At 46.2% G+C, this 12,260-nt stretch overlaps 1 protein-coding gene across 7 annotated transcripts in view; it reads right to left on the minus strand.

The window, feature by feature from the left end:
* Positions 1-84: 84 nt before the first annotated feature.
* csnk1g2b (casein kinase 1, gamma 2b) overlaps positions 85-12,260 on the minus strand; it is a 28,838-nt gene continuing 16,662 nt past the window's right edge. For 4 of the 7 annotated variants that reach the window (XM_076031220.1, XM_076031222.1, XM_076031221.1 and 1 more), the window contains exons 4-12: positions 9,087-9,235; positions 8,289-8,523; positions 7,541-7,626; positions 4,930-5,014; positions 4,694-4,842; positions 4,232-4,315; positions 2,948-3,049; positions 876-982; positions 85-224 (exon numbers count right to left, since the gene is read on the minus strand). In XM_076031220.1, coding sequence (XP_075887335.1) covers positions 170-224; positions 876-982; positions 2,948-3,049; positions 4,232-4,315; positions 4,694-4,842; positions 4,930-5,014; positions 7,541-7,626; positions 8,289-8,523; positions 9,087-9,235 — 1,052 coding nt within the window. In that variant the 3' untranslated portion in view covers positions 85-169. The remainder of the gene's footprint in view (positions 225-875; positions 983-2,947; positions 3,050-4,231; positions 4,316-4,693; positions 4,843-4,929; positions 5,015-7,540; positions 7,627-8,288; positions 8,524-9,086; positions 9,236-12,260) is intronic. The other 3 variants (XM_076031224.1, XM_076031226.1, XM_076031225.1) reach the window with 3 other exon arrangements.

Raw genomic sequence — 12,260 nt, forward strand, 5'->3', positions numbered from 1 at the left:
GGTGTGGACGGGCTGACGGGGTGGGGTGGGGCAACGGACAGGGTGAGTGGAGGGCTGCGGGGTCGGGAAGACGGCGGGGGGGAGGGGGAGGGGCGGGGCTCGGTGTAGTTGCTTCCATTTAAAACTTGACAGTGACCACAATGTTTCAAGTTCTCTCTGTTGCCCTCGTTCACTTGTGCCTCTGGAGGGCTTTCCTCTTTCTCCTCTTGAAGAAGCAACAGCACCTGGGTGGGTGACGACAGAGCAACAATTAGGAGGAGACTCTTCCGCAAGCAAACACGCTGCCCGGAAGGGCTCGGAGAGAACTTAATGACTTGCCTGGAAAAAGAAAATGTGCGTGCAGTCTGTGAATTTGGCAAAAGCATGCATGGTTTCAGCATTTGACTGAGTTCAGATCAAGAATGCAAATTAACAGGTTATTCTTCAAATCCTGACCCGCAAAGTCTTGGCAATGCAAGATTCAGCCCAATCCGCATTGATTCTTCCTGCAGGTGTTCCCAGTACACAGCGACTAAAAGCAAAGCTCAGGTGGCAGTGAGCCCAAAAAGAATCAAGTCTGTATTACTGCTACTTAAGGCTCTCCCGTCGGGATGCAACAACCTCATTTTCCGTGTTTCCCGGCGCCGAGTGCAATGACAAGTTGCTAACGAGGCACTTGCTGCTCTGTTTTACCGAGTGAGGTTCCAGCGCGTGCACACCAGCCTGGAAACGCATCGCTGACAACCTGCAATGCACGCAGGCTGAAAAGGGCTTTGCATTTTCCTCTGAATGAAGGATTTGAACCCAGTCAGACACTGAAAAAAAACAAAAAAAAAAACAAAAAAAAAGCCCTCCAACCACCCTCCACCCGCGGCACCGACACTGCTGCTTCTTACTTGGTTTCATCAGCCACTTCAACCTCGGTGGGAGCTGTGATCGGAGCGTTCGAGTGTCCTGCGGTGGGATCGTCAGTGTTCAGCTCGCCGTTCGTTGAGCTCATCACCTGCACGGGCGGAGACGGACACACTCTTCACATGCAAACCAAAGCAACGACATGGCACAGTCACATGAAAGGTTCACCTGCCAACTCAGGCACCAGTTCCTTGCTTGGGTTTTTTTTTTCTGTCTGACAAAAACGCCAATATGAACAATAAAGGGGAAGTTCACCCAAATATGAAATATCCCCAATATTTCCCAATATGTCTCCTCATCACTGTGTTGGAGTGAACTCGCCCTGTTTGGAAGAGCTAATAAGGCGACACCTCTTGTCTATGATAGTGTTGCTGCTACTTATTGCTTTTTCCAACTCCTCTGTCCTCCTCCTCCTCCGTCGTCTCACTCTTGAGCTCATGACGACCAAGGTTCCCGTTAAGTTGGCATTGCGAATGCAGAATGGAATGGGAGAGGGCCGTAACGTGGTGGTGAAAATTTCACTACGGCCTCCGTAAACACAGTGATGAGTAGAAAAGGCTGTGAAACCGTTTTACTTTTGAGAGAACTGGCACCTTTTTAAAAAAAATAGGTTTGCATGCTGCAGCGTACTTATGCTGGCTGTAAAGACGCCACTGTAATACGTTTCCAATGTCAGTCTGTGCAGACGTGTTCTAAAGATGAGGTGAGAGAATTCTGACATCTGCTCACAATTCCAATAGTCGGAAGGTTTTTCAGTGAATTTCTGACCATAATAATGAATGTGGCCACAACATATATGGCAACGACATGAACACGCCACGGCCGCAGGTTTACGTCATGTAAAGTGCTGAATCATTGGACTTTTATTGGAAACACATTAGAGCAGAGGGACCCATGATCACGAGAAACAAAATCAGTTTGGACAAATAGAGAGAGTGAAAACCTTCCAAAGACAGACACATGAACCATTCTTTAAACGTTGCAAGTCTCACTGCTAACACTAGGTGGCACATGTGTGCCAAAATTTGTTGAGTTTTGCCACACCATTGTCAACATAGGCGCTGGGCGATTTTGAACAATAATAAAATTCCGATTTACTTTGAATTTACATTCGATTTTTGGTTTCGAGTTTGTTTTCTTCTTTTTACTACAAAAAGACAGTAGAATAAATCATTTCAAATATTTTATGCTATTTTAAAAGAAAAAAAACACACATTTCCCTATTGGGAATGAAGTGCAACTGAAAGATACTGTAAAATCCTCCTTGGGTTTAATAAAGTGACATCATTTACAATCTTGTAAGACCCTCACTTTCACCAAACTTTACTTGAAAATGAACAAGTTCTTCATAAACAAAGATGAAATTCCCTTATTTGGGGGGAAAAACAAACACAAATGAATCCCCCAGTGGATAAAATGACTTTCACCAAACATCGGTTAAAAAAAAGGGGGTGGGGGGTGTGGGGGGGGGTTCTATCATCATGAACAATGATGAATGAAAGTGCAAAACTTTCACAGTTTGCTTGAGGCGCACAGCCCGGAAGCATGTGAGAGGAAAATCAATTTTTTTATTAATTCTTTTTTTTTTTAAACATAGTCTTGACTGCTAAATCTGATTTCGATTTAAAATCGATGAATCGCACAGCCTAAATACTGAACACAGTATTTGCGAGCAAGATTGTTTTCAACCCTTTCTATTGTGTTTTTCAACAACTAGGAACCAACTGCAAAAACCTGCCAAGTTGCTTTTGGTAATTTATTGATACATTTTCATTAAAAAAGTATGTATCAAGATGTGGAAGACTGTTGCTGTTCAGCGCTCCAACTGTATGGCTCGTCATGTTGGGAGTCTAATTTAGGGTGTAGAAACCTGTGGCTCAGGCAAAGCACCGATACAGGGATTGAGGGAGAAAGTCAAGAGACGGACAGCAAGTGTGGGGTCAGCGTGAAAGAGGTCGGAACACACAGATATACACACACAAACGCACAAACAAAAAAAGACCAACTATGCTTCATGCATTAGGCATCAGAGCAGAAGCAGCAGCAGCAGCAGTACCTGGACAGAGCCCCCAAGCCTCTCAGCTGTGAGGTGCGACCCCAGAGTCTCCTTATTGGTCACTGGAGTGGGCTGAGACTCACTTCCTTTGGGCTCAGGCGACTTGACGCAAAGAGCAAAAAGGGGGGTTGAGGCAGGTGGTGGTGGTGGTGAGATGGTGAAAGGACGGGAGGATGGGGGTGGATGGGTGGGTGTGCGTATGTGTGTGTGAGAGGCATGGTGGTGGTGGGGGGGGGGGAAGGGGCGGTGGGTGAATGGAAAAAAAGAGGGGGGGGACAAACAAAAAAATTATAGAAGACATCTCCCAAGCAGAAGCAGGCTTGTTAAGACATACTGAGTTAATAAAGGAGGAGAAGGAGCAGAAGATTTATGCAAAGCACAGATCGACACACTAACAAATTCATGCAAGAGTCGAAAAAGAAAAAGCAGCCTTGATTTCCTCAAGTGTGCGCTGCACGTCCGATACAACGCGAGTTGTCCATCGTTTATCCAACTGCGGCTCGCGGCTCAGTCAACCTTAAAAAAAAAAACGGGCCCGCCGACGGACGCAGCAACCTGCAATGAACCTGTTGCGGCCGTGACGCCACAGGGTTCCACGGCCGCGCGAGTCATGAGAGGTGGCATTTGCGCGCTTTGAAAAAAAAGGGCGCTCGGTGGGGTCAGGCGGCCGATACGGCGGAGCAGCAAGAAGAGTGGTGTGGAATCATCCAATCAGAAAATGCAGCAGGCTGCCGGTAGGACTCTACGATAAGCACTGAGCCGCACTCAGAGTGCAGCAACAGGATTCTCACCATGACTTGCATCTTCTTGGAGGGATTCTGCCACCCGTTTTACAAGAGGGCTGAACCAAACCGAAAAAGGCTTGACGTTGAATCTCGGCTTTGAAAATGAAAAAAAAAATTTTAAAAATGAAATAAAAGAAAAGAAAAGGCGAGAAGGAAGGATGAAGATCGGGTCCACACTTTGTCGCACAGTAAGCGCACGGACTGTCATTAGTGGTTTGAAGAATGCCGACTGCATTTTCAACTCGCGCATGCAATGACTGGAGCTTAGAGTGGCAAGGTGTGAAGGACGAGAGGTGGGAAGCAGTGCTTTGTTTTTCACGAGTGGGGAGGGACTGGCCCGAACTCACGGTCGAGCGATAACATTTCGCCTCGATTCAAGTGTTTTGTTTTGTTTTTTATGTCCTAGGAAGACGGAGCTGAGGAGCAGCCACTTTCTCCGAGAAGCCGATGGGCCGCTGGGAGAGGAGCCTGAGAGTGTGTTTAATGCGGGTGACCTCACCTGGTTTTTGGTCTGCTGTTGTGCTTTGTCTCTGCTGCTGGGCTGCAGAGGCGTGTCACTGGGGATGGGGCCTATCGGCGTGGGCTGTAGGAGACGCAAGCAGACCGAGGCTGTAAACATCAGCTTTCAGAAAAAAAAGATATATATATACACACACACCCAGACACAACAGCAATGACTTAAGACAAATTCACCTTTAATTTGCCAATGGGGATGGTGACGTGGAAAACACTCACATCATAGCCAGTTTTGAACTGAGCTTGTGGATATTTCTGAAGCGTTTTCAGGAGTGCATGCATTCACATGTGTGAGAAGGTCAGCGATCTAAAATGCGACCACTTGACTGCCGCCGTTTCTACTCAGAATCTCCAAATATTACACACCGAACCTTTAAGAGAAATAAGAAACTTGCAAACCCCCCCCCCCCCGCAGTCTCAGAAGAACGAGAGGTTCGGTACTGACCAGTGATTTGCCGACCCAGTCGTAATCGTAGTCAAAGACGTAGCCGTTCCTGTCGAAGAGGTCGGTGAAGAGCTTCCTCAAGTAGTCATAATCAGGCTTCTCGAAGAAGTCCAGCCTCCGCACATACCGCAGGTAGGTGGCCATCTCTTCTGTAGCAAACGGGTTCATGTTGTTAAATGGACAAACGCGGCAGAATGAGGCGCAAATGCAATGAGAGCAGCTGCCTAAACGCTGACCGGGGAAGCTTTCGCAGAGCACTTCGATGGGCGTCGCCCGCTTGGTGTCCCCGATCTTTTGATACCGCTCCTTCAAAGTGTCCGCCTGCAAGACAAAGGGAGGTTGTCAAAATCACCGTGCGCCGGTGGCCGCAGGAAAGCCGTTTCAAAAAAGACCAAACCTGCCGCAGTTGAATACAATTTGAGACGGGCAGCATCACAGTTTACTCAAAAAGGACCCTTTGCATCGTGAAGATGCAAACGGTCGTGCTTGTAACAACTGTTGCCGTGTTGAGCTCGGTAGATTCTGGCTGAGAGTGTGCACATGGCGGTTGACCAATCTGGAGTTTTCAAAGGCTGATATTGATTGATTTTGAGAGCAGGTCAGCCATATGTATGAATGTTGGCCAGCAGCCAATAAAAACAAATGCCACTATCTGTTTTCCCTCACAATTTTTTATAAACAATTAAAAAAACCAGCAGATGACAAATACAATTGCTGAAATGTGTTGGCACTGGGTAAATTAATAAATCTCTCACTCCTACTACCTATACATTTAAATAGAAATGTCTAGAAGTGCTAACTAATGGGGAAATAGTAGTGGCAATAATTGGCCTAATCTTCAACCCAACTTTGTCAATCCTGCTCGTCCTGCATATTGACCAACATTGATTTTTGCCAAAAGCGCCAAACATTGACTCAATTAATCAGCCAAATGAGCAACCAGTCTTCCTCTATCAGCAGTGCATGTTTAAAGGAGCCTATTCTTCAAGGTGAAACGAGTCCACAAAGTGAAACTTTGCCAATCAGCCTACACAAACACAAACAGTACATGACAGGCTTTGCATGATGTGGACACCGATTAGGCAACGCAATCCATCGCTGCCGACTCCAACCCTGATCAATGGCAGCCCATAAACATCTTCCAGTCCAGCAGTGTTCCAGTCTCGCCCTGCCTCTGTCAATGATTGCCGCTGCTATCACACTTCAGAGGGACCTGACTGAGGCCCATTCTAACTTCTGCAGCTCGTCACTCGATGCCTCCATTGCATTCTTTGATGCAAGCCGTCTTTTGCGTCGGAGGCGACGTGTTTTGGCCTGTGCAACCCGACATCCCCCACATTCATGCATCCCTCGCATTCATCCACCACGAGCTTCCTCCCACACAGCAAATGTTCAGATGAGGTGTCTTGTCTTCTAATCTATTCTATGTAGACCTTTTGATATCCGACGCCCGCAACGCGCTCAGCAGCTCCGGCACCGACAAACGCGTCCCGGCACCTGCGAGCGGCTTCCTCTCACTGCCTCAACCTCCTTCTAGCACTGTGCAAAACTGCGGAAACGCAAACATGTTTGCGCGTTGCCTTGTTATCCAGGGGCACATATGGAAATGTTAGGCAGTGCCCACAAGTACACGGACACCGTCTTTATGTTTCTACACGCACGGACGGTGCAGATTTGTTGAGGCGACAACACACTCGAGGTGTGTTAACAGAGTGCACAGAGAAAATGATGACACCCTGAGGTGCAGCAGGTGAAGGTATAGGAAATAAAGGAATGAATGTATTTTAAAAATATATATATTAAAATACTTGTTTGCACAAGTTGTGTTGAGTAACTTCTAGATCAGGCATGGGCAAACTGCGGCCCATTCAGCTTTGAAACCCGGCCCACTGAACGGGTCCCAAAGAGCTGAATACCTTCGAAGACATACACTCCCAGTCAAATGTTTGGACACACCTTGCAATCTTCTTTGCCAATAGTCATGAGAATGAAAGAAAAGACATGAACTTCGTAGGGTGTGACCAAACCTTTGACTGGTAGTGAACATTGATAGAGATATTTTCTTGGAATGCTTTGTTCATTTTCAATAGACATTAAAGCACGTGTTTTCTACTCTATGCGGTGGGTCAACGAAACACTCCATCCATCTGCTGCTGCTGCTGCTGCTGCTGCTGCTCCGGCCCCCTCTGTCAAATTTCAGAACCCATTGTGGCACTCAAAAGGTTTGCCCAAACCTGCTCTACGCTCATGGGTAATTAGTGCAAACGACAGAGAAGTCAATAAAGACAAACTGAGGGATTAGATAGAGGACAAACCTGTGCCTGCACCAGTGGTGAGACAACACATTGTTCCCTGTTGCTATTTTACTTGTTAGGGCTTTGGCACTTTGCTTCTGCGTCCTTTTGTGTTTCAATGTCGCATTAATCAAAGGCAAATCGAAGCAGCAGTCAATGGGTTTCCACAACCCGTCGATGAGCCACGCTTGAGTTGATACACGGCCGTGCTCCTGACCCTGAGATGCCACCAGTGTAGGAGGAACCTGATGTTATCAACATCAGGATCCTGTCGCTTCAGGTCATGTGGCTAATGCTTGTTAAAGGAATGGACTGTGCCATATATTGTTTCAGCATCAATATTCCAATGTGGCCCCTGGGCAGCATTCACAAGGACGTATTTTTCACCTGCTTGGGCCGAAAGAAGAGCAGGAAAATTCCTCAATATATCCAACAGAAGGTGGGGGGGGGTTATTTCATTTTTAAATGAGAAAGAATGAGGAGGGTTACAGACATGTGATGTCAATCGTAATGTGGCAAGATGCGTATGATGCGTAATAAGATGTGGCAATACCTTTAGGCCCTGCCAGGGGAGGCTACCTCGGAGGAAGTACATGAACATGTGACCCAGCGCTTCCAAATCATCCCGTCTGCTTTGCTCTAAAATGAAAAAAAAAAAAGGAGAGGAGTTAAATCAAAATCAGAAACCGAAACTGTACAGGTGTGTCGGGGGCGCCAGTCGAGGTCACCAGGAGAGGAAATGCAGCGTGTTACAATGTTGGAGTTCTCATCAATCATGTTCAGTAAAAAAACAGCCTGACTGCTTCATTAAAGCTCCTGATTTATACACAGTTTCACAGCAATATTTTTTCCTGCTGTCTAGCAGCCCCACAGGATTAATTACCCCAAAAACTTTGGACGCTAAAAAACTAAAAGGCATATAGAATGCTTTGTTGTACCTTCCACACGCTTGCTAAGGCAAAAACAAGGCAACCACGAGTCTCGTCTCCGAGGGTGGTATATTGCGTTTGGAAAAAGAGTGAATTTTCATTGCACAGTGATTGAAGTGAAGTGTTTATTGCACAGCGTAGGCCCTTTGAACGCTAGCGTGAGCAAATAATCAGTGACGTTACCTGCTGGGATTAAAATTCTTGTTTCCATGACAAGTGTCTGTTCACTGCATCAGCTCTAACATTAACTATGTTAAGTTGTGTTGACACCATCGCAGCACAATTGGAAAGCATACAGTTTGTACGTGATGTGCATGCATAGCGACAGAAAGGCAAACATTACTGGCAACAGTCGCTCGGAGACTCTCCTACCTTTTCCCAGGTGTGTGTTAATGCTCATGTAGCGCGCCGTGCCGGTCAGGCTCTTGTGCTCCCGGTAGGGGATGTGTTTTTTGGTCTCGGGGTCAATGTACTCTTTGGCCAGACCAAAGTCGATGATGTGGATGGTGTGCTGCCTCTTGCTCCCTGGCCGCCCTACGAGGAAGTTCTCTGGCTTCACATCTCTGTATATCAGACTCTTTGTGTGGACGTACTCCATCCGTGTTATCTGGAGGCAGAGGGGTAAGAAGTCGTCAACGTCCGCGGGGAAAACTTCACCAGGTAGTTCTTAACATTGTTGTTGCCATTGTCACAAGAACATAGACTCTGTGACAGAGATGTAACATCGACGTTGATATTTGAGTTCCACTTTGTGTTTTTATTGCCCTTTGTGCCATGAGTTGCGTCAGAAGTTGTTTGATAGGTGTAAAACTGTTGATTTGATGTGGCTGAGTGATGCAGACAGACTCAAATGTTGTTTTTAATTACAAGGTATTCAGCCTTGCCGAATATTTAGAGAAAGCCTTTAGCATTTGGGTGAGACATTCAGTCTGTTGTTCTTTGATTTGATTTATTCCTTTATTTATGTGTTAACCTACAGTGAATTGTGGCGTCATCTACAGGAAGTGATAATTTAATGTGGTTTCTGCGGTGTCTTATAATCCTAAAAGGGATGAGTCCTATTTGGACATGACACAATAATAAAATGAATGCATTCATTCATTCATTCATTCATTCATTCATCCAGCAACAGGAATACGAGGATTGGTGTGCTGCCCAGGGAGACCTCACCAGCTGTATGGCTATCATGAGGACGGTCTTGAGGGAGAAGGTGCGGTCACAGAGGTCAAACAGGTCCTCTAGACTGGGTCCGAGCAGCTCCAGGACCATGGCGTTGTATTTCCCACAGGGGCCAAAGTAGTACACCTGAGGGATTCCCTCTGAAGACAGACAGCACAGAGAGGGACAAGTCAAGTTAGCCAAGCTCCGTCAAGGGCACTGGCGTGTCACTCGGAATATCACAATTCAGTTCATTGTCTCGGCGCGAGTAGAATCTGCACTGCCACTCCAGAGTTGACAATCTGCGCCGCGAGTCCTTCAACAGGTTTTTTCACCTGTGTAGGTGTGGCTCACGGCTCATTTTTCCACAGAAGGACGCAAAGGGGAAGGTGTCTCCAAACAGCCGTGGCACAAAAACACCGGCGGTGCCAAGTGCAGACGGCCGCACCCGCTGGAGTATTAAGAAATCTGAAGAATGTGGACGCATCCACCCGATAAGTTGCACCATGAGTTTGAGTACCAGTGCTGTGGCAAAAGGGGAGAACGCATCGACTAACACTGCAAAAGTTACAGCTTAAATAAACAATAGTAACAATTTTATTTGTTGTAAACCAGAAGGGGTAAAATACCAGCAAAACCCAGGTAGATTTTTTTTTTTTTTTTTTTAAATAAACAGAAAAAAAAAAGTTCACCCCCCCCCCAGTTCACATAAAGCAGCCACTTCTTAGAATTTGCTGTCACAACTCTCGACAGCTTCATTACAACAACGTAAACTTTCACAAGCAGTCTAGACAAAAGCGCAATACCTTGGGGTGAGAAAACTGGGCGGCCCTAAACCTCCTACGACCGAGGGCACCGTTACTAGAATCAGTCCTCACTATTAGTTTTGCCATTTCGCAGCAGCTCCTGGCCCACTTGACTTTCCTGCTAATTGTCGATTAAGAATTTAGTCGTTTCAATTAAATTAGTCGCTGGTAGTTAATCTCATTATAACAGTGCAGTGGCAGGAAAGAGCAATTCAGCTGTAGATACTGTGGTAGTCGTAATATAGCTAGAACACGTTACTTTGAAAAAACTTTTAAAAAATGAAAAAAAAGTTGACATGTGACCCATGAGAAGTCAACTTGAAGTCAGAGGATAAATGTTCAGGGTGTTTTTGCTGTTCTCCATTGTAAAAATGGGCCACATTGAACCCTCAACATTATTTAAGGGTTAAATAATGTGTTCCTCACACAGTTTTCATTGTGAAATTTAAGTTGCTGCAATAAGAGATGTGTAGCAAAGGATTCAGATGAAAACAGAGAACGAGCGAGCGCTTCAATTCAAAACAACACTTTCCAGGCCCAAGAGAATGTGCGTCAGAGATAAACAAGAGGCGAGAACAGGAAGTGAACTCAATTTGGAGTTCTACCGAATCATCTCATGACAGGCGCAGACACACTCCTGTGCACATGCGCTTAGACACCCACAACCAGCACTATGTTGCCCTGTTGTCTCGGGGATGTTTTTTCCTGAGGACGATGCGCGGCGGGAAAGACGAGGCTGTGACACGAGATCACCGGGAGGCTGACTCATCAACGCTCGGCCCAAATCTGGAAGGCATTTTGACGCACAGTCATCGGCCGAGAGATGCACACACTGGTTTTCCAATCGTTAGTCGGTCGGTGGAAGCGAAGGCCGGGGGGGAGGGGGGGGGGGGGGTCGCACGTGCTACTGCCGCCAGTCTGAGAAATATTAACGCAGCCCTAGGGGCCACACATGTGGGGTGAAAAATCAAATCTGTCGATGAAATGAGGATACACTTGAAGGCAACATGGTTTCAGTGGGGGGGAGTGCACCGGCAAATAAACTGTTGCCGATAAATCGTTACACTGAGTGCGGTAAATCTTTTGAGAGAATACATGAAGGACATCTACAAGTCAATCATTTAATTCTTTATTGCATATAAAATGATTAAAGATTCTCTCTTAAAGAATTCAGTGTGTAATAGCAGCATCTTTCACTCTCCCCCCTCCTCCTGAGCTTGCCAGTAGAGCTACGGTGGTTTATTGGAAGACACGAGCAGTCACTCAAATTACAAACAGCACTATCAGGCAGCTGGATTGTCCACACCAGCTGACTAAAAAATATGGCAGTGCAAGATATCCGCTAACAAGACCCTTGCTCTATGTGTATCCTTATAAATATAAGAAGAACTGTTCTTTGGGTGGGAAAACCAAATTACTTTTACTGTACATTTTTATTAATCTATTTATGGGAGTATATTAAAAGTTCTGTAAAATATAAAAATCATAAATCAAGCCAAATATTACACACTGGACCTTTAAACCCATTTTAAATCAAACCTGTATAAAATTATTAAACCCCCACTGTTGGGACAATTTGCGGCAATTCAACCCATTTTGTTTGTCAGGCAAAAGCGCTCAGTTGACACAATCATTGCGTTGCCCTCCCTGAAACACAGAGAGCAAAGGAGCCAAGAGGAGAAGTCATGCCAGCAGGAGAGGGTCGGGAAGATGTCATGGATTAAAATCACAATGATAAGCAGCAGTGCTACTTTCATAAGCTCGTCCTCTGGAGGACGTTAACATCGATCAAGATATTCAGCGTGGAGCACTGAGGCTAAAGCTCCACATACAGTGTAGCTGAAGACGTCAACAATCGTGCACGACACATCGCTCGCATCGCCGCTAACAACCAGCGCTGGCAGCACTCAGATGTGCCGTCAGTGGCCGAGAAGCGACATCCCAGCTGGAATGTGTTCAGGGCGGAGAGAGACAGAGAGAATTAACAGTTTTCCGATAATCTCCGGCTGAGTGTGGAGCGCTGAGCGAATCGCAGTGTGGAGCGCTAGGTTTCAGGCTGCAGTATTGTGCAGGACTGTCGGGGTCACGCGTGTGCATTCAGCAGAGATGGACTGTGGTAAATGGACTGTACTTATATGGCGCTTTACTGGTGTATTCCACCACTCACAGCGTTTTACTGCACTACTTCCTGTTCACCCGCTCACACTCACATTCACACAGCGGCGGCCGCGGCTGCCACGCAGGGCAGGCTCAGAACTTTGAGTACTGGGGCAAAATGACTGAATATGCAAGTTTATTAGCAAGTTTTAACTATATGTGATAGTGGAGGGGTAAAATACATATAGTATGAATCCATAACATAGCATCTACCACTGAGTAC

The sequence above is a fragment of the Nelusetta ayraudi genome, unplaced genomic scaffold, assembly GCF_046127955.1.
Source record: "Nelusetta ayraudi isolate G7.1 ecotype Tasmania unplaced genomic scaffold, CSIRO-AGI_Nayr_v1 ptg000032l, whole genome shotgun sequence".
Lineage (NCBI taxonomy): Eukaryota > Metazoa > Chordata > Actinopteri > Tetraodontiformes > Monacanthidae > Nelusetta > Nelusetta ayraudi.